The sequence below is a fragment of the Lactuca virosa genome, chromosome 7 (genome assembly GCF_052849685.1).
Source record: "Lactuca virosa cultivar CGN04683 chromosome 7, Lactuca_virosa_CGN04683_v6, whole genome shotgun sequence".
In the NCBI taxonomy this organism is placed as follows: Eukaryota; Viridiplantae; Streptophyta; class Magnoliopsida; order Asterales; family Asteraceae; genus Lactuca; species Lactuca virosa.
The window spans coordinates 94,383,117-94,401,546 of NC_136432.1; the positions used below are offsets into that span (position 1 = coordinate 94,383,117).

The 18,430-nt window shown below is 36.1% G+C and overlaps 1 protein-coding gene and 1 pseudogene across 2 annotated transcripts; one reads left to right on the top strand and one right to left on the bottom strand.

Moving 5' to 3' along the window:
- Positions 1-1,338: 1,338 nt before the first annotated feature.
- Positions 1,339-1,677, top strand: LOC145126939 (putative protein phosphatase 2C 54 pseudogene; annotated as a pseudogene).
- A 775-nt stretch (positions 1,678-2,452) lies between these two features.
- On the bottom strand, positions 2,453-7,924 carry LOC145124246 (disease resistance protein RPV1-like). 2 transcript variants are annotated; one of them, XR_013715558.1, is made up of 9 exons: positions 7,347-7,924; positions 5,639-6,782; positions 5,469-5,534; positions 5,171-5,392; positions 4,405-5,061; positions 3,679-4,297; positions 3,501-3,598; positions 3,288-3,376; positions 2,453-2,737 (listed from the first exon to the last, which is right to left on the bottom strand). XR_013715558.1 is itself a non-coding variant. In XM_079059514.1 (8 exons), the coding sequence occupies exons 1-7, from the start codon at positions 7,832-7,834 to the stop codon at positions 3,507-3,509; spliced, it is 3,288 nt and encodes a 1,095-aa protein (XP_078915640.1). In that variant the 5' UTR covers positions 7,835-7,924; the 3' UTR covers positions 2,453-2,737; positions 3,501-3,506. The 2 variants fall into 2 exon arrangements, 1 of the variants encoding a protein (XP_078915640.1); XM_079059514.1 differs by lacking the exon at positions 3,288-3,376.
- Between the last annotated feature and the right edge of the window lie 10,506 nt (positions 7,925-18,430).

Below are 18,430 nucleotides of genomic sequence, written 5' to 3' on the forward strand. Positions count from 1 at the left end.
GTGAGTGTATTGTCAAATGTAGAACCGTAAAAGTGAAAGCCTAAAACCTTTTGTCAAATGTAGTATGTAAAAAAGTAAAAACCTGAAACCTTTTGTCCTTTTATATTGTGTGCTGTCAAAATATATAGGGTTTGTCACTTTTATTTATATTTTAGTATTGTAAACACTGTTTTTTAAAGATGGGAATTAATTTAAAATAATAGAATCTTTATTATACCTTTTTTCGTATATGCTGGGTAACATAAAAGTGAATGTATAAAAATTATAAGATTTTGATTCAATTAAACATAATATATTGATATCCTATAAAACATGAGATATACTTTTTATCAAACAATAAGCAACTTGATAAATGAACTAATAAAATACATCGGACGACTTTTTCCTATTTAATTAGAACTTATTTTTAGATTCTTTTAATTGATGCCTGATCGATTTTAACCGGTTGAGCTGGTTGGTTCATTTTTCAAGGTATACGATCAGACCCTACCCGTTATATGTATTATTGATTCTTTTATTATTTGTTGGCTTTATTTAATTTAGGAACCACATGGTTTTTTGTTCTAGATTCGCCACTGCGGTCATCAACCGGTCAACCCTATTTTTTTAACATGAAAGGTTTTCTGAAAACTTATGAATTCAAAAGAGTCTCTAGTTTTACAGATTTTGTTGGCAAAATCCCTAACTTTTTGTTTTGGTAAAAACCATAATATTTCAAAAACCTTCTATTTTTAAAAATGAAAGGTCATCCGAAAACTTATGTTTTTTACCAACCAAAAAAACATTAGGGCTTTCGCCAAATTCGTGTGTAAAACTTGAGATTTTTTTTCGTATTTGCCCTATTTTTTACTTAATGGTTTTAACGGGGCCAAAATTATTCAGATAAGCTATATATAGAGGGAATGACTTAACATAAAAATTAATAGAAATAAGGATTTTTCTGTTATATCCTAAACTTTTTACAAATTTACCCCCGATTTTCTCATATTTCCGCACACGTCTCTAATTTTCTCATATATATTTTAAACATCAATATTGGTAAATGATATATGTAATGTACACAAACTATGTTTCTTTTTTGAACATGACTAAATGACCATTTTATCCTTACTCAGGTCTCTTCTTGTTGCAAACGTGGGAGACTGTCGAGCAATCCTCTCCCGACACGGACTAACTTTTGAGATGTCAAAAGAGCACTGACTGTGCTAGGAAAAAGAACGTGTCCGGATCGAATCCCTAGGTGGCTTCGTTGAAGATGGCTACTTAAACGGTCAATTAGTCGTGACTCGAACCATCGGTAACTAGCATATGAAAGTGCTCAAGGAAACCGGGACCCACATGGGCCAACGAATATCCGAACCCAAGGTCAAACTCATAACCCTAACGAAAGAAGAGGAGTTTTTGATAACTGGAAGTGATGAGATTTGGGACGTGTTTAGGAACCAAAACGCGGTGGATTTTGTAAGGCGGCGGTTGCAGGAGCATAATGATGTGAAGTGGTGTTGTAAGGAGATGATAGAGGAGGCGATAAAGAGAGGGGCGATGGATAATTTGGCGGTGGTGGTTGTGTGTTTTCAGGCGAAACCGCTGCCATATGTGGTGGTGCAGAGGGGGAGAGTCATGCGGAGTATTTCGGCCAAAGGGTTGCTGAATCTTAAGTTTCATCTTGAAGGGTGATGAAGAGATTTATTTTTTTTGTTGTAACGTTTTTGGAACGATTTGGAGATGATAACCAACTGTTGAGTTTGTTCTCATTTTGTCTCTTTCCTTTTTTTGTACTCAATATACCGTCGAACTTGTTATTTGTGTTCACCATAACCCTTTGACCGACTATCACAAGTCAAAAGACGGTCAAAAGGGTTATGGTGAACACAAACAACAAGTTCGATGGTATATTGAGTACAAAAAAAAAAAGGAAAGGGATCAAACGAAAACAAACGCAACAGTTAGTTACCCTCAAGAGTCATTTTCCCCTTTTTATTTTAACTGTTCTAATTAAAAATAATAATAATAATAATTAATCCTAAAACATCATGCAGTAAAAAAGTTAAATAGTTATCAATAAGTTCTGTAGGACGTTCAAAAAATACATTTTTCATTTTAGCATAAAAAACATATTTGAAGAGAGTTGTAGGTGTCACTGACTTGATCATTTATCAATTCAAGCCGGAAATCATCGTGAACAAGCTCGAACAACAAATAATGCATGTTTAATTTGAGGGAGCTTTGTGTTGTCGAAGTTTGGCTTTATAATCAAAATCTAATTTTTCATCAATCATAAGAACGTAACAAAACTTTATATGATATTTTTTGAATTAAACTAATGTTATCTTGAATTCAAGTTGGCAGCCACATGGATGCCACGTCAGACGAAACTTTATATGATATCTTTTGAATTAAACTAATGTTATCTTGAATTCAAGTTGGCAGCCACATGGATAACCAAGGTAAATGTGTACAACAAACAATTTCAATAGTATTTTTTGAATTAAACTAGAAGATAATTGCTAAATGGTGTACAAAATTAAAAAATTATTTGTAAGTCGTGTAAAAAAAAGTTCCCCGGTAATTGTACATAAAACCTAGTTAAAGTCCATAAGCCTCCTAAATCATTATCCTTGTTTTCTTCTCTTCTGATGCCTTCTTTTTTCTCCTTCTCCGTCACTAATTCCTCAAATATCACTTGTGTCATTCACCTTTGTATCTTTTCTCTACTCCCATATTTTTAATAACCAACCTATCAGGAAACAAAAATACAATATAACTTCAATCTAAAATCAAAATAAATTAATAAAAATTAAAAAGTAAGGTACACCACTTTTAGAAAAAATGGTTATCAAAGAAAATAAGGTAGCTTATAAGCTTTGCCTAGGTCTTCGATGAATGTTTGAGTTGTTACATAAACCGGTGCCTACCAATCACTCTAATCATAGATGAGGGAAGGCTAGGCAACAACTCAGATTAAAGGATGAGGAATTATAAAGAAAAAACAAGCTAGTGACACAAAATTTTTGCTACCAGCATCATATAAAATATGCTTGATACCAACTTGTTTGGTTGGTACAAATTGGTAATGATATATACCAATTTCGTTTATTTTCAGATATAATAGTTAAAAGACTGACAAAGGCACAGGACACTTTTTTCATTAAGTAAAGAAATTAGTGAAGTAATGCTTTTAGTTGACTACGACTCAATGGCTAATAACATGCTCTTAAATTGTAAACAATAAACATGCTAGACAACTGAAATATACACTATAAATAAGAATTGAATTGGTTGGCTACCAAACATATTGACTGCCAACTTTCTTGCTTCAGTTAATAGCATAGTTAAAAGCATGTTGGATGGTTTTCCATGGTATAATTTGAGAGCCCTATTCATTTATATAATGAATATATAGGTTAGTGTAGGTTAAGAGATATAAGTAGAAAATTGATTTGAATTTACAAACAAATATTGGTATTTCATGCCAAAAAGAATGATTAAAAGTACAATACTTAGAATCAATCGGAATACGGGTCGTCTCTGTAAGCAAACGGCTCCATATATGATGTTTTAGAGTCGTTCTGATGAGATTTTCTCCATCCATGTAAGTCTATGACAATGTGATATAAATATCAATTAGTATTTGTAGCATAATCTTGACGAAAAGCATCAGCTCAATGTGGGACTTACCTTTACGTGGAATGGTATCACCAACTAACATATTTAACCAATCAGGAGTGGTTGACTTGAAGTAATCGCGACGACAAAGATAGTAGGCTCCTGTAGTCAGCTCAAATTCAGATACATCTCCTCCAATAATTTCTTCCTCTTTCTTGTAATCTTTGTAGTATTTTGGCTCTTCTTCACCATCATCTATGAACACAAGGCTAGCACCACAGCTGCTTACCATCCATCCATCCCCCACAATGATGGACACATTGATTTCATCACCAGCATCTAATATGTTCCCAATGGGCCAATAGCTTAACCACACAGCATCTTTTTTATCTCTTCCATCTTCCGGATCGGCATAGATCACAGGGTTATACATCCAAGTAAGGCCCTTGCTTGTATTGCTGACTTTGGCGAACAAAGCCTGCGTGTATTTATCCTTGTATGAAGCAGAAAAAGATATGCCTGATCGTCTGTATGAGGAGGTTACGTCTAACCCTCGGATCTTGAATTTTTCAGGACAAGAAGGCACACGAAAGGATAAGGATGCAGACGATGACATATATTTGGGCGTTGGCATGCTTTGAATCCTTATGCCTGGAAGATATGTGCTCCTTATACCATATTCATACAGCACCTGGTCAAACACATTGCAGAAATACCAAATTATTCATAAATAAATTAGTTTTTCGGTGGAAAAAGATTTGTTTTTTTTGTGCTTATTCATGCATGCGGGAGAGATACCTGTATGTGCCAACCATGTACATCCCAACCATATCTAAGGACACCATCATCTATGAGGGTCAACCCATGATGTTGATATGCTTTGATCCATTTCATATGTCCCAAATCTTCTTCATCAAGTCTTTCTAACGGCACCAATTTGAAAAGGCCTTGAATTTCACACAAATTTGCACAATCGAGATATTCAAATTTCCGCAATCTGAACCCAGCAGAATCGAATGTTATTTTCTTCAGTGAAGAACACCAAGATGTACACAACTCTTCTAGAGTACTTGGGAGACAAAGGAGGGATTTTATATTTGGACAACTACTCACATCGAGTACCCGAAGCATTTTAAGATTGGTAAGGGGCGTTAACGGATTACTGCAGCGATAGAGAAACAGAAGCTTTAACGAGTCTGGAAAGGGGACTAACAACGATTCTGGCATTCCTCCAACAGTAGTACATAGACCAACTTTCCAAGATTGATTACACCCTCCAAAGTCCAATAGAGAAAGCTTCTTAAGACCTCTGATGGTTTCCAAAACATGAGTCAGACTGAGACGGAAACAATACGAGAGAATCAAAGTCTCGAGATTAGGAAGTCGGGAAAGATGGTGGACACTGACAAGTTTGAATGACCATTTAAGATTTAGGATCTTCAGCGAATTAAGAACCTATTCCAAGAATATAAGAATTAATTAATTCATCGTATGTTAACACATAAACTGCCAGAAAGTTAGGAAACTAAAAGGTCAAGTGACAAACAAGACATCAAATTCCTACCATGGGTGGTTCAAAGTTTTCCAACCATCCATAGCTCATATGCATAGCCACCAAGTTGCTCCCAAATAAGCCGGATGGTATTTCTTTCAATCGAAAATTAGTCCAATACAACCATCTTAATTCTGAAAAATTGTTGTAGGACCCGTTGAGTTCCACATGTTCTAGCTTGAGCAATTTCAGTTTGTCCATTTTTGCAAGTGAATCTGTTTCAAGGGTTGATGGCTGCAAATTTAGCATTAAGTTAACAATTAGTACATACCTCATGTATGACATAAAGAGTCAAGAGTCATTTGCTTACATTTGATGTCATCCCTTCCCCAAGCTTTTGCATGTTAAGTGAAAAACCTTCAATTGTTTTTGAACCCTAACAGGGAAAGACATGAAATGTGACAAGGAAAGTTACATAGGAGGTTCATGTGAAAGGGTAAGAAAGCAAGTTTAAAGATACACATATAAGAAGCATCATACCTCTCCGTTTCTCAACAAACGATACGATTCATCATTTTGTGAGACTCTACTGCGGGCTGCAGGATCTCTGGACTCTTTCAGGACTATGTTTCTTGCCATCTCTTGGAGCAATTGATGCACCATCACTTTTTTACTTGGTGAGATGGTAAGAAGGCATCTGTTAATGAGGGTCCTGATCCCAGCCTTCGCATGCCATTCATGCTCCAATATCTTTGCCACATAACCCTCATATTCACCAACAAAGAAAAAAACAATGTGCAGAAACAACTCTTTGTTACTGGCATGTGGTAGTGAGTCAAAGCTCTTTTGTAGTATACCTTGAATTTTACAATCAAGATCTCCTTTCATTGAATTCAGCGAATTCAAAGTACTTCTCCAAACGTCTATCATACTATTTTTTTCCCTTGGCTCTTCAGCATCAGAAAATAGAGAAGAACCCAATACTTTAAGAGCTAGTGGATTTCCACCACAATATTGTGCTAATTGGAATGCGAGATCCTTGAAACCTTCCATAGGAATTTTGGATCCAAATGCATGGCAACTTAAAAGATCTAATGATTCATGATCATTCAACAATTCGGATTTTTGCACCTCGCACCTCCAAGATATGGATCTGAACCATGCATGTATATCTAAAAGCCTAGTTGTTATTATGATCTTGCTTGGAGTACGAGAAGCCCTTGTTCCAAGTAAAGCGTCTAATTGGTCATGTTCATCAATATCATCAAGAATAATAAGCGCTCTTTTCACTTGTAAGGCTTCCTCAACCTTCCTTGTCCCCGCAGATACACTAGATATACTTGCAATATTCTTTCCCCCTAGAATGTCTGTGAGAAGTTGTTTCTGTAGCCCAAGCAAACCATCATACTGTTTAGAGTGCTTTCCGATCTCTTCAAGGTAACTGCTGCTTTCAAAATTTTGCCTGTTTGAGTTATAAATGAATTGGGCCAGAGTCGTCTTGCCACTGCCTCCCATGCCACAGATTGCTAAAACATTAGCAACAGATTGCTCATTTTTCAACCAGGTATTGATACCTACAGCTCGAGTGTCCATTCCAATTAGATGAGCTGGAGTACTTACTAGTTTCATATCTAGTTTACGGTTAACTGTATCAACAATTTCTGCGATAAATTCTGTTTCAGACCTGCGAGAAAAGAACAAAGAAAATGAGCACATTAGAATACCTGCTATGTTATAAGTTTTTTGTTTTAGTTTCACTTCTCACTCACTATTTCACATCATATACACATGGTGAATATATGCATATTATATTCTATATTTATAGTAAACCATTAGTAAGTAAGGAATAGAATGGCATAATGTCTATACATAAGTAACTGAACAGCTATTTTTCCAATCAAGTAAAATTGCAATCTTCACTATAAAGAAGGTTCAATTATCATCCCAAATATTGTTTCCGGAGACAGGGAGCAAAGCAAATGAAGTCAACCAACTCCTTAGACTCCTATGGAAAAGGCCATAGAATACACACAGGTAAGCCTCTAATCATCTGGCTCTGCTCTTGGCATAAATTTAAAGCCATAAAGGGCAAAAGAAAATTCCATAACTTATCTTTTCAAGAAGCATACCTGAATTTGATCATCTGCTTGGCACAAATTATGATTCCATGTCATATTTAACACTCAGTTGAATTAATCAAAAAAGTTTCTAAAGGATTAAACAATAAACACGAATAGAGAAAGCATACCCCGAAAAAACCATGCCGGTCAAATCAGCAACCTCTGCAAGGGCTGCCTTCCACCGATTGACATTATACTCTGTCCATTTTGACCCTTCTACTCCTTCTACATTAATCGCGAAACTTTGTCTTTGGTTCCTGACATCTGAGGGATCGACATGGTAAAAAACCGGTAAAACAAAATGATTAAAGCCCCGCCTTTGCTCAAGGATCAACAGCAGCTCGTCAAGGCACCATCTGGAATTCGCATACTTCTGTGACAAGACAACGATAGAAGCCCTGGATTCTTTGATTGCTCTCTCGATTTCCGGCTTCAGTTCTTGACCTCTGTCGATATTATCATTATCCCTAAAAGTGCGTACTCCTGCTCGGTCTAAAGCTGCGTATAGGTGATCTGTAAATGAATTACGAGTATCTTCACCTCTAAAGCTTAAAAAAACGTCATGGCAGCTGGTATGATTTAGTAGAGAAGAAGAAGATGATGAAGTAGACGCCATTGAAATTAGTAAGATAAGAGGTTGTCAATCAAAGGGGAATATAAAGGAATCAAAGTCAACATCTCCTGTCTCCGGAGAATTACAGTGGTATTAGGTGAAGTTGGGTTGTTGTTTTGCCACATTACCTTTTCCACGCCTTTGTTTCAAGTACATTAAAAATTAATTAGTCATTGTTTAAGATTTTCTTTTTCTTGAAGTTTGAACTTTACCAAAAAAATCTAGAGTAAATTACACGAATCGTCCCTGGTGTAAGTGTTAAAATACACGTTTAGTCTCTGTTTTCAATTTTTAACTCGGACCGTCCTTGTTAATTTTAAATTTGCACCTTTCGTCCCTAATATTAACAACGTTTATTTTTTTGCCATCAACCCATAGTAAATGACGATTTTACCTTGTTGACATATTTTTATCTTTTTTACTTTTTCCCTGATACTTATATTAATGTAAAGTATAGTTGAACCTATGCCCACACCTCACACCTCTCACCTCTCACCCCTTCCCCACCCCCAAACCCTCCAGTCTCAGCCTACACATACACCTCCGACGGAAAAAAAAATCAACCCAAAATAATACAATTATCAAACATCAAGAATAAGACCTGCAAAAACTGTGAATCATAGATTACTTCAAACACCGAGGGTTTAGATCAATCACAAATTTAAATCAATCAAAGGTTTAAAACTGCAAAAATCTGGGTTTAAATCAAACACAAAATTAAATCTTGAAGTAGCCAAATTGAGTAACATCGACGATTGGAACCCTGCAGTCTCAGCCTTCTCCTTCGCGTCTTGTGGCACTATCGACCAGATCTTGTACACATTCACGATAAGGTGATAGAAATTGTTTCTGAGCTTATGGAAATACCGCATACCAACCATACCAAAGTAACCCGAATACTGCTTGTCGAAGAGGATTCGATGGTGGTGCAATACTTGGCATTACCATGACCTCTAGGATGCTTTCGTTGATTTCTGATACCACCACGTCCAGAGCTCACGTCCCCATGCTTCTTGCGATTCTTCTTCAATCTGGTCGTCAACATCCCGTGTTAAGCCAAATTCCGGTGAATGACGGCGATAGAAACCCTGAATTATAGTCCTTCAAAAATTATTCCTTAAAGACTCCAGGTACCCCATATCTCTTCCATCCCGGCACCCCTGTCATCACCAGAAAATAGTCATCACCCTCTTTCTTCGCCGGAAAACTCGAAAAAGGGATATCCGATCAGTTTTTCTACACCGAGGATCTATTAGAGACAGAGATAGAAGATCGGGGCTCCACGTAGACAAATATGTTGTCGGTTGTGGCTACAAAGCGATGTCGATGGTGGAACATAAGCCAAAGTGGATTGCGTTGGTGGTCATGCCTCCTATGGTCGTCTCTCTGGTTTCCCGTGGCCATTGGACGAAAAGTATGTGGATGAACGCTCCGATAGTGGGCTGCAGACGAAATAGAGAAGAGAAGGAGGGGATCGGTGGTGTCGGCGGATGTAGGAGGCTAGAGAAGAGATGAGAGATTGAAGAGGGTTAGGTCTAGGTTTTCATTAATCTTTTTATTTAGTTTATTTATTTTTCATTTTAAAAGACTGAAATACCCCTGGTATGTGGGGCACTTAAACGGAAAATCAAACGGCTAATGATGTTAGGGATGAAACGTGCAACAAAGTAAACTATGAGGGATGGTCCGAGTTAATTTTTAAAAATATGGATTAAAGTTGCATTTTAGCACTCCTACGAAGGACAAATCGTGTAATTTACTCAAAAATCTAATATTTCAAATGTCCTCATAATAATTAAGCAATCTAATCTTCTTTTTGTTGACTTTTTAAACAAATAACCAGTTTATTTTTTTAATATTTCTTTTTCGAAATGGGCTACTCCAGAATCCGCTTCATACTATATGGATCCAGCCCGACCCATTCAACACGATCCATAATACCTATTTCGACATGTTCCCAAGGAAAAAATATAAAACAACTATTTCGGATTTTAATCTGAAATATTTTTACATTTTGGAGTAAAGAAGCAAAGAAGATATGGCGTATGATTCCGATGATTTGATGGTTTTATGGGTAAGCTTTTCATTCCTACGATTTTAGTTGTTTATTTATACGATTAGTGGTGTAAAATAGTTACTCGAGAACACGAAGAATGCTTCTAAAATACAAAGTAAATCATAATTATATTTTCAATTTTTAGCTAATTTAGTATTATGACCAACCCAAAATTAGTTTAATTACTATTTTAGGCTATTATGCATCGAAATTTTTTATTTTTAAAAGTGATAAAAACTGTATTTCCATCAAACACAAGTCACTAAAAACCTTGTTTTACAACCATATCAAATTAGAGTAATAAAGTCAGAGTATCTCTCCAAACATGAAAACTATTGGATGATGTAATCACGCATTTTCCTTCTACTTATCCTCTGAAGTACCTGAAACATTTAAATCCACAATTGTAAGTTATAATATAGTGAGTTCCCCAAAATACTTCACACAACAAAACATATACAAGCATGCACACACGAGTCTTTAGTCTAACTGGACCGCCAAGGCCTAGAGTACACCTGGACCACTCTCCCCGCGCCTTCAGTCTGACTGCACCACCTCACAAGGCCTACAGTACACCTAGATCGTCCAGGTATCTTGGCCTACTACACACAACAGGACCGCCTCAACCCAAACACAACATGTCGACATATGCACATAACAATAACAAGCAAACACAAGTAATCATAACAAATCTATCTACCCAACAGAGCATAAAAACATCTTAGACACAAGGATACACAGATCATTACAACATAACAACATCCTACACGCGAGCAGACATACTGTAGCACAAAGTATAGTGAGAAAACTCACCTCGTAGACTAGCAAATAAGCAATACAACTCTCACGAACACAAAACTAGTACTACGAGTCACCTATACAACAAACAGATGTCAATCCTCAATCTATAGCTCCAAAACCTCAAGTTGACCAAAAGTCAACTTGGTCAAAAGTCAAAGGTCAACAGTCAAAGTCAACTCAGGTGGCGACCACATCGTGGCCAAGCATATGCTACGAAGTGGCAGTCTCTGGACAAAACAGTCACAATAAACTTAATCATCATGACGTGGTAAGCATATCGCCATGTAGTGGGAATTGCTTTGGAACAACTTAATGGATTAAGCCCTTAATCCATTAAGCCACCCACTCATCTATTCCAGAAGGCTTCCTAACATCCATAAGCTTAATAAAAACCCTTTCTCGATGGACATGCATGTCCAATGCATGTATTGAACTTTAGTTAGGTCAAAATGATGAAAATGAGGTCAAAACCTCATGCATGGAACCATAACTCAACCAAACCTTAGATCTGGATCATTAGACCGTAAAGGGACCTCAAGAATCCATAAAGTTGCCAAGTTTATGGAATCCATCCACTCAAACTATCCCAAACATGGAGAAGAGTTCATAAAAGCCTAGATCTAGAAGAATAACCCATAAAGATTTGAACTTGAGGACTTATAATGGTCCAAAATATGTGCAATAAGGTGGTGGGGGAACTTGTTTGATGGATCTTTGCTCAAAGGACACCTTCTTCTCCTTCAATATCACCAAAAATCACCAAAAAGCATCAAGAACTCAAAAATAGAGGCTAAGGCTTGCTTAGGTCGAAAGGGAGGTGATGGAGGTTGAGGGTGAGCAAAAACCCTAGTCATCGCAACCCTTAAATAGGGCTTAAAGCCCAAAAAATTAGGGATTTGCATGCTGGCCACCACCACTTCGTGGCCAATACCATGCCATGTCGTGGTGCCTAAATGAAAGGCGTGTTTGCATCGGGTGAAGGCACGTTGTGGCTACCAAAAACCTCATATTTTTAAGTCTTAAATGCCAAAAAAAAAACAAGAGCAATTATACCTGGAACTTGGTGTTACAGTTTATACCTATATGTGCCCGTCTCCACAAACTCTTAGTGGGTATCAACTATCAGGGTACCAAACCCAGTGATGTAAACCCTTGAGACTTTTAAAATCACTATTGTAAAATGGCGTGGACATACCATAATAGTCTAGCGGTAAAGGGGATTATGGAGTGTTCTTATGTTGGTTCGTAGAGATTTTGCTCACTGGGAAATCTTTGAGTATAAAGGGATCAACCAAAACCTAGGCCATCTCATTTCACAAGTAAATTGCGGAAATTGTATATGGTATGAAGAAAAAGTAAGGTTCCATTTGAACATTTTAGTACTAGTTAAAAAATATTTAAGTTTATGTAATTATTACTTTTGCTTTTTCTTTTTTATAATACAAAAGTTATTTTTCATATACCATATGAAAACACAAAAATGAAGTCACAAGCTTTAATTTCACCACAAGAAATGACCAAGCTTTAATTGCTCATTAAAAAACACATACTCTCTGGAATGCACAAAAAATATCTATTTAAAAACAAAAAGATTAATACACAAAAAAGTACACTTCAAAATGTCATTCTGAAATGCCACTTTGGTATCCCAGAGGTACTTCCGAAATGCACTGTTTCGGATTTAGTAGTCATTATTACAATAAAAAAAATAATATTAGTTAGTTTATCAAAAAAAGACATTTATATGGGTTAGATTACTCAACTTCCCTAATTTATTTCAATAAAAAGTATTCATATTATTAGTTTTTTAGTAAAAATAACTTTATTCTAAACATAGTGAAGATGAAAGGAAGAGAATGCTTAAAGAGTTTGGAAGTTATTGGTAGTGATGATTATCAGTTTTGCAAGATTTTATGAAGATGAAAGGAAGAGAATGCTTAAATAGTTGAGTAGGTCAACTTCATGCTCACATGGGGAGGTTGATCTAAAACCATTTAGGGTGGGTTAAACCTAAAAAGGTAGATGTTACAAAATTCATGAGTTTACACAAACTAGGAGGGCCCTTTCCCTTGCAAAAAATGTCGAAATCATGATGAGGGTGAAATGTAAAGGTGTTGTAGGTCAATCTGCTGAATCAGGTGAATGTGGTGGGCCATCAACTAGAAGTAAAGTAAATCGCAAGGGTAAAACTGTAATTAACAAAAATGTAATGTGTCCTTGGCAGTGCAGATCTTAAGGGCCAATGAAAATCAAGATTGGATGGTGAAAACAATACAAGATGAACATAAATGTTTGCCAACTAGGGTAGTTAAATCTTGCACTGCCAAATTTGTGACAACCGTCAAATTCAAGTCAAAGTCAAAGTCAACAAGTCAAAGTCAAAGTCAACAAGTCAAACCGGTCAAACTTAACTAGTACTTGTATGTTAAGAGTTATTCTATAAAAATGTGCATTGGTATGTCAAGAATTCAAGTGTCTCGGATATTTTATGTGTTTAGCAATGTAAAACCCTAAAAAGGGAGTTAAATGCATCAAAACACGATTATGAACCCTTTTGGGGACTTAAAACAATCATAAACGAAGCATAACGGCATTCACGAACCTTGCATTACGAGATTATACAATAATAATGGCTAAAATTAAATCTCTCCCAAATCTCTCTCAAAATCTCTCTCAACTTTTTATAGTCATCCGGGTCATCCCGACCCTTAACTTGGCCAAAAATCACTCAAAACGGGAAGTTAGCTTGAAAAACAACCCTTAAGGACCGAAACCCTTCTTAAGGACTGAAACCCTTCTTAAGGACCGAAGCTTCTGATGACCAAACTGCTCAGGACCGAAGGTCCCCTTCAGAACCGAACCGAAGCCAGTCAGAACCGAAACCTCTTGCACCCGAAATGAACCGAGCCCTCGGTCCATTTCGGTTCCCTCTCACTTTCGGACCTGAGACCCATCCTTCGGATCCGAGCCTCGCCTTCTCTCCTCCCTTCGGGCCCGAGCCCTTCCTTTGGTTCCCTTCTTCCCCCTCTCGGTCCTCAGCTATAGGAACCGAACCCTCGCAGGTTCGCTCCTATTGTCCGGTTTTCGACAACTTTCGTCTGTTAAGCCCGTTTTTGACGTTTTTAACGGGGATTTTTCACCAAATTCATATTTTTACCATTTTAAACTCCCTAAACTCATATTTTATTCATTTATCAAGGATTTATTAATTATAAATCATTATTTTACATTAAGAAGAGTATTCGACACCACAAGTGGGTCAAGTGTGCCCACTTGTCGCCATGTGTCATCTCCTCATTAGTCCAAACCTATCCACATCACACAAACCAAGGCAAACATCCTTTCAACTTTGCAAATTGCTCCAGCAACATCTATATAAAGAAATCCCTGGAGGATTTCTTGGCTTACTTTGATCACTTTCAAACACTTATATACTTCTCAAACCATCAAGATAAGCTCTTTTTCTCTCTACTTCCAGCCACTTTTTGGAAGTTTTCTTGAGCTACTACTTCACTTTTTGGTAAGTATTTCATCTAAACTCAAGTGTTATTCCATGTTTTCATAACATCCTTGAATCATCTACCCACATTTTAACACCAAAAATCGTTCTAAGGATCATCCAACCCTTCACGTGTTCATCAGGTGTTCTTGACTTGATACTCCTCGTCTTCGACCTTCCACTCTTCGAGAAATCACTCAAGGTGAGTTCATACCCCTACATTTTGCAGTTTTATTTAGTTTTTAGGGGGGGAATACAAGTTAAAACACCAAAACATATTTGAAACTTAACTTGACAGCTTACAACAGAAAAGTTGTGACCTGTTCACGAATTGTTTTACCCAACTTAAACTTAATATTTTTCAAAACTGTTTAATATGAAAATAGTTCAGGTTTATACCTTTAAAATGACTACTTGCACATCTCGATACGATTTTTATACAATTTATGGTGATTTTTACAAAACGGCCTATCACTACAACAACAAAGTCGGACCAGGTTGTCAAGATGAACATTTTCACATTGGTTTGAGACCACCAAAAATTATAGGAAAATTTATGAATACAGTAGACTCGTTTTCCAAACTCTCAGAGTTTACGCATTCAGTTTTCGACTTACGATGATTTTTCTATAAGTACTCTAAAACAACGATAGTTAAGGGTAGAACTGACAAAACAAGTTTAAGGGTTATTCATACCTTGTAACATGCTGAGCAAGGTGTGTAAGATTTGCACTTAGTATTTTCAATGTCATTTTTATTGAAATACAAAGTCTTACATATCAAGGTTTCATCAAATCATAACACACTACTGATAAACTATAATAGGTATAGTTTGAACACTTCGTTTATCAAAGAAACAATAATACAATCGATTTACAAAACGAGTATTTCATTACAAACTACGTGAACTTGTTAATGAATAAATTTATGAGACATTCACCTTCGGGGTACTCTTAAGTACCACAGAAAAGTCATGTAGTTATAATCCGAATCTCTTGGAGAGAGAGCGTGATAGTTGTGTATAGATCTATATTGGGTCTGACAAACCCGCACCTAAGCTGCTTGCAACAGCTAGACCGGCAGGTCTGGGGTGACAAATGTCATAACATTCCGACGCCTGAAGAACGTCGAGTACAAGGTCTTCGAGTTTTTAGCATGGCTATAACAACTCACATGGGGAAATTAACAAAACACACAGTTCACGGGGATTTAAGGAGTTTTATTTAAATATAAAACCACACATAAGTATGACGATTTACTTACATATACTAAGTCTTGGTTCAGTTAAGACTACAACAAACCTTTAGAAAATATTGGATTTTCTGGAAACAAACTTGTAACAAACTTTAAGGAACAACATCCATTTTTTTATGCATAAATTGTTTATGAACTCACCAGCTTTAATGTTGATACTCTTTCAAAAACAACTTGTATTCTCAGGTATTCAGTAATACAGGTAACCACAAGATTTTTTGAAGGCAAGACGCTAAGGCGCAGATTTCTTTTGAACTATTTTGACATCATATGTAATTTATTTGGAAACATGTATTTTTGCAACGATGTAACCTTTTAAATTATATTTATGATGGTTGTGTTTACTTTCTTCACTATGGTTATGATACTGAGCATGACGTCCTCCGCTCCCGAACGTTTCTGTTGTTCCGGTTTGGGGGTGTGACAAAATTCTTATTAAACACAATTATACAACAAATTCAAGGTAACCCTAAAATTCCAATCAAAGATTTACACGAGGCGTTGTGCAAGAAACTAGAGCTTGAAATGACAAAGCAAAAGGTTGTTAGGGCAAAGATAATGTTTGAATGTATCATTAGTGGGGACTACCAAATACAATATGGGCTTCTTATGGATTATTTCTTGTAACTACAAAACACTAATTCTAGCACAACAAGAAGAATAGATATGTATCCAAAACAAATTTGTCTAGTACCACAAGAACGTTTAGAAAAATATATATTATTTTGGCTGCATTGAAGCTGAGATTTAAATCTGGGTTAAGGGACTCTAATACCATAAGAATGTTTAGAAAAATATATATTATTTTGGGTGCATTGAAGATGGGATTTAAATATGGGTGAAGGAATTTCCTTGGAGTGGATAGGGTCGTTATCTTGGGAAAGTGTTAACTGCTATGGGCCTTGACTCAAACAATGGAATCTAACATGTAGCATATGTAGTGGTAGAGGCAGAAACAAGTAGTTCTTGGACCTGTAAGGAAAAGACTTGGATCTGGGAGATAATTCCAATTTTACCTTCATTTCCGATAGGCAAAAGGTATGTCTCGCCTCATTAACTGTCATGTTAGTTTAGCTTCATATAATTCTATAAAATGTTGTGGGTTTGGATTTGTTTAAGGGATAATACCTGCAATTGCAAAGGTATTCCCCAATGCAAAGCATAGGTATTGTTGGAGGTATATTTAGGAAAATATGAAGATCCAGTGGAAAGGAAAAGACTTGGGGGACCATGTATGGGAGTGTGGAAGAGAACCAACGCTAAATCACTTTGACGGTACAATGTAGGATTTGAAGAAAATGAATAATAAAGCCCGTGCTTGGTTGTGTCATATTCCAACAACTACTTGGTCTAAATCTCATTTCAGCGGTATGTTACTACATAATTGTTCTCTTTGTAATATTTGTAATATAAATTATTATCATTATATGTTTTACATAGGTAGGGAACACTTTGTGTTGAATAATCTTTGTGATGTATTCAACTCTAAGATAGATGAAGGTAAGGATAAACCTATCATCACCTGCTTAGAGTACATCAGAGGGTATCTTATGAAGAGATTATATGTTGTGCAAAAAGAAAGAGATAAGTATCAAGAGATAATAACTCCTACAACAAATCAATTTTTTGAGAAAATTAAGTCTGAGGCATCTCAATATATAGGTAAGTATAATTGATAAGGAAAGTATCAAGTGTCAAGTACATGGCACGATCAATTTGTGGTAAACTTAAATGATAGAACTTGCACTTGTAGGAGCTCGGAGATTACATGTTTTCCATGTAAACATGTTATGTGTGCTCTTTGGGACAAAATTTAAAATAGAGAGAATGTCCCAGATGTTGAAGGTTGGGTCTATCGTTGCTATAGGTTGCCAACATGGAGAGCCATGTGTTTGAACAAAATTGATCTAATAAATGGTCGTTCAATGTGGCTAAAACATAATAGTACATTCACTTTAACTCTACTAAAACACCACACAGGTTCTGGTTTCAACTACGCTAAATAAATACTTTCTATATGAACTTGCATTATTAACAAAAATATATGCATATATATAGGTTGGGAGGCCTAAAAAGGGAGAAAGATAGGTGTTGATAAAGCCCAACAACCAAGTAAGAAAATTGAGCAGGAAATTTGTAACTGTTACACGTAAAAAGTGTCATAACAATGGGCACAATTCCAAAAAATGTAAAGGGCAGGGAGGCATTGGTCAAGTTAGAACAAAGGGTAAGAAACAAGGAAATGGAAAGGGGGCTGGAAATTCTGCTAAGTAGTTACATGGTTCTTTGGGTAATTAGGCCTTTTCAAACATAAGTATTATTTTACGTGTTTAAAGTTGTAATTTGTGTATGGGTTAAGAACTTGCATCGTTATGTCTTTTGAAACTTAAGTCTTATGGTTTATTTTCTCTGTATGGTTTAACATATTGCATATCGAAAATTAGGGTATAGGATTTATCCAAATTTTATAATTATCCCTTTTAATCAAATTAAACTAATAATTATCTAAAATATGGAAACCCTAACAACCTACCATTTTCGAAATTACTTGGGGAGGAAGGGTAGGGTTTCAAAACCCTAGCCCTAGTCGAAATTATGACCTTTTAGGGTTTAATTTCTATAAACCCTAATTTGATCTATTATTCTATTCTACCTATTCAACAGAAAACAAACCAAACGCTCTTATACCATTGATGAGTTTTAGGTATAACAAACAAACTCAAAACTCTTAAGTGTGCATGCAACCTAAAATAAGATCTATGTTTTTTCTATTGAAACTATAACTAATAATATCAAAAGAAACCCTAGGCATTTTTCAAAATTACTTAAAGAAGGTTTTAGGATTACATACCTTTTAGTTGTTGTAGCAAACAACTAGAAATTCCCTTTGAAGATCTCTTGAAAGCTTAGCACCACAAAAGTCGTGCCTCTAATGGAATCACACCCAAATTAGCAAGAAGATAACTTAAGAGAGAGGAGAGGGGAGAAG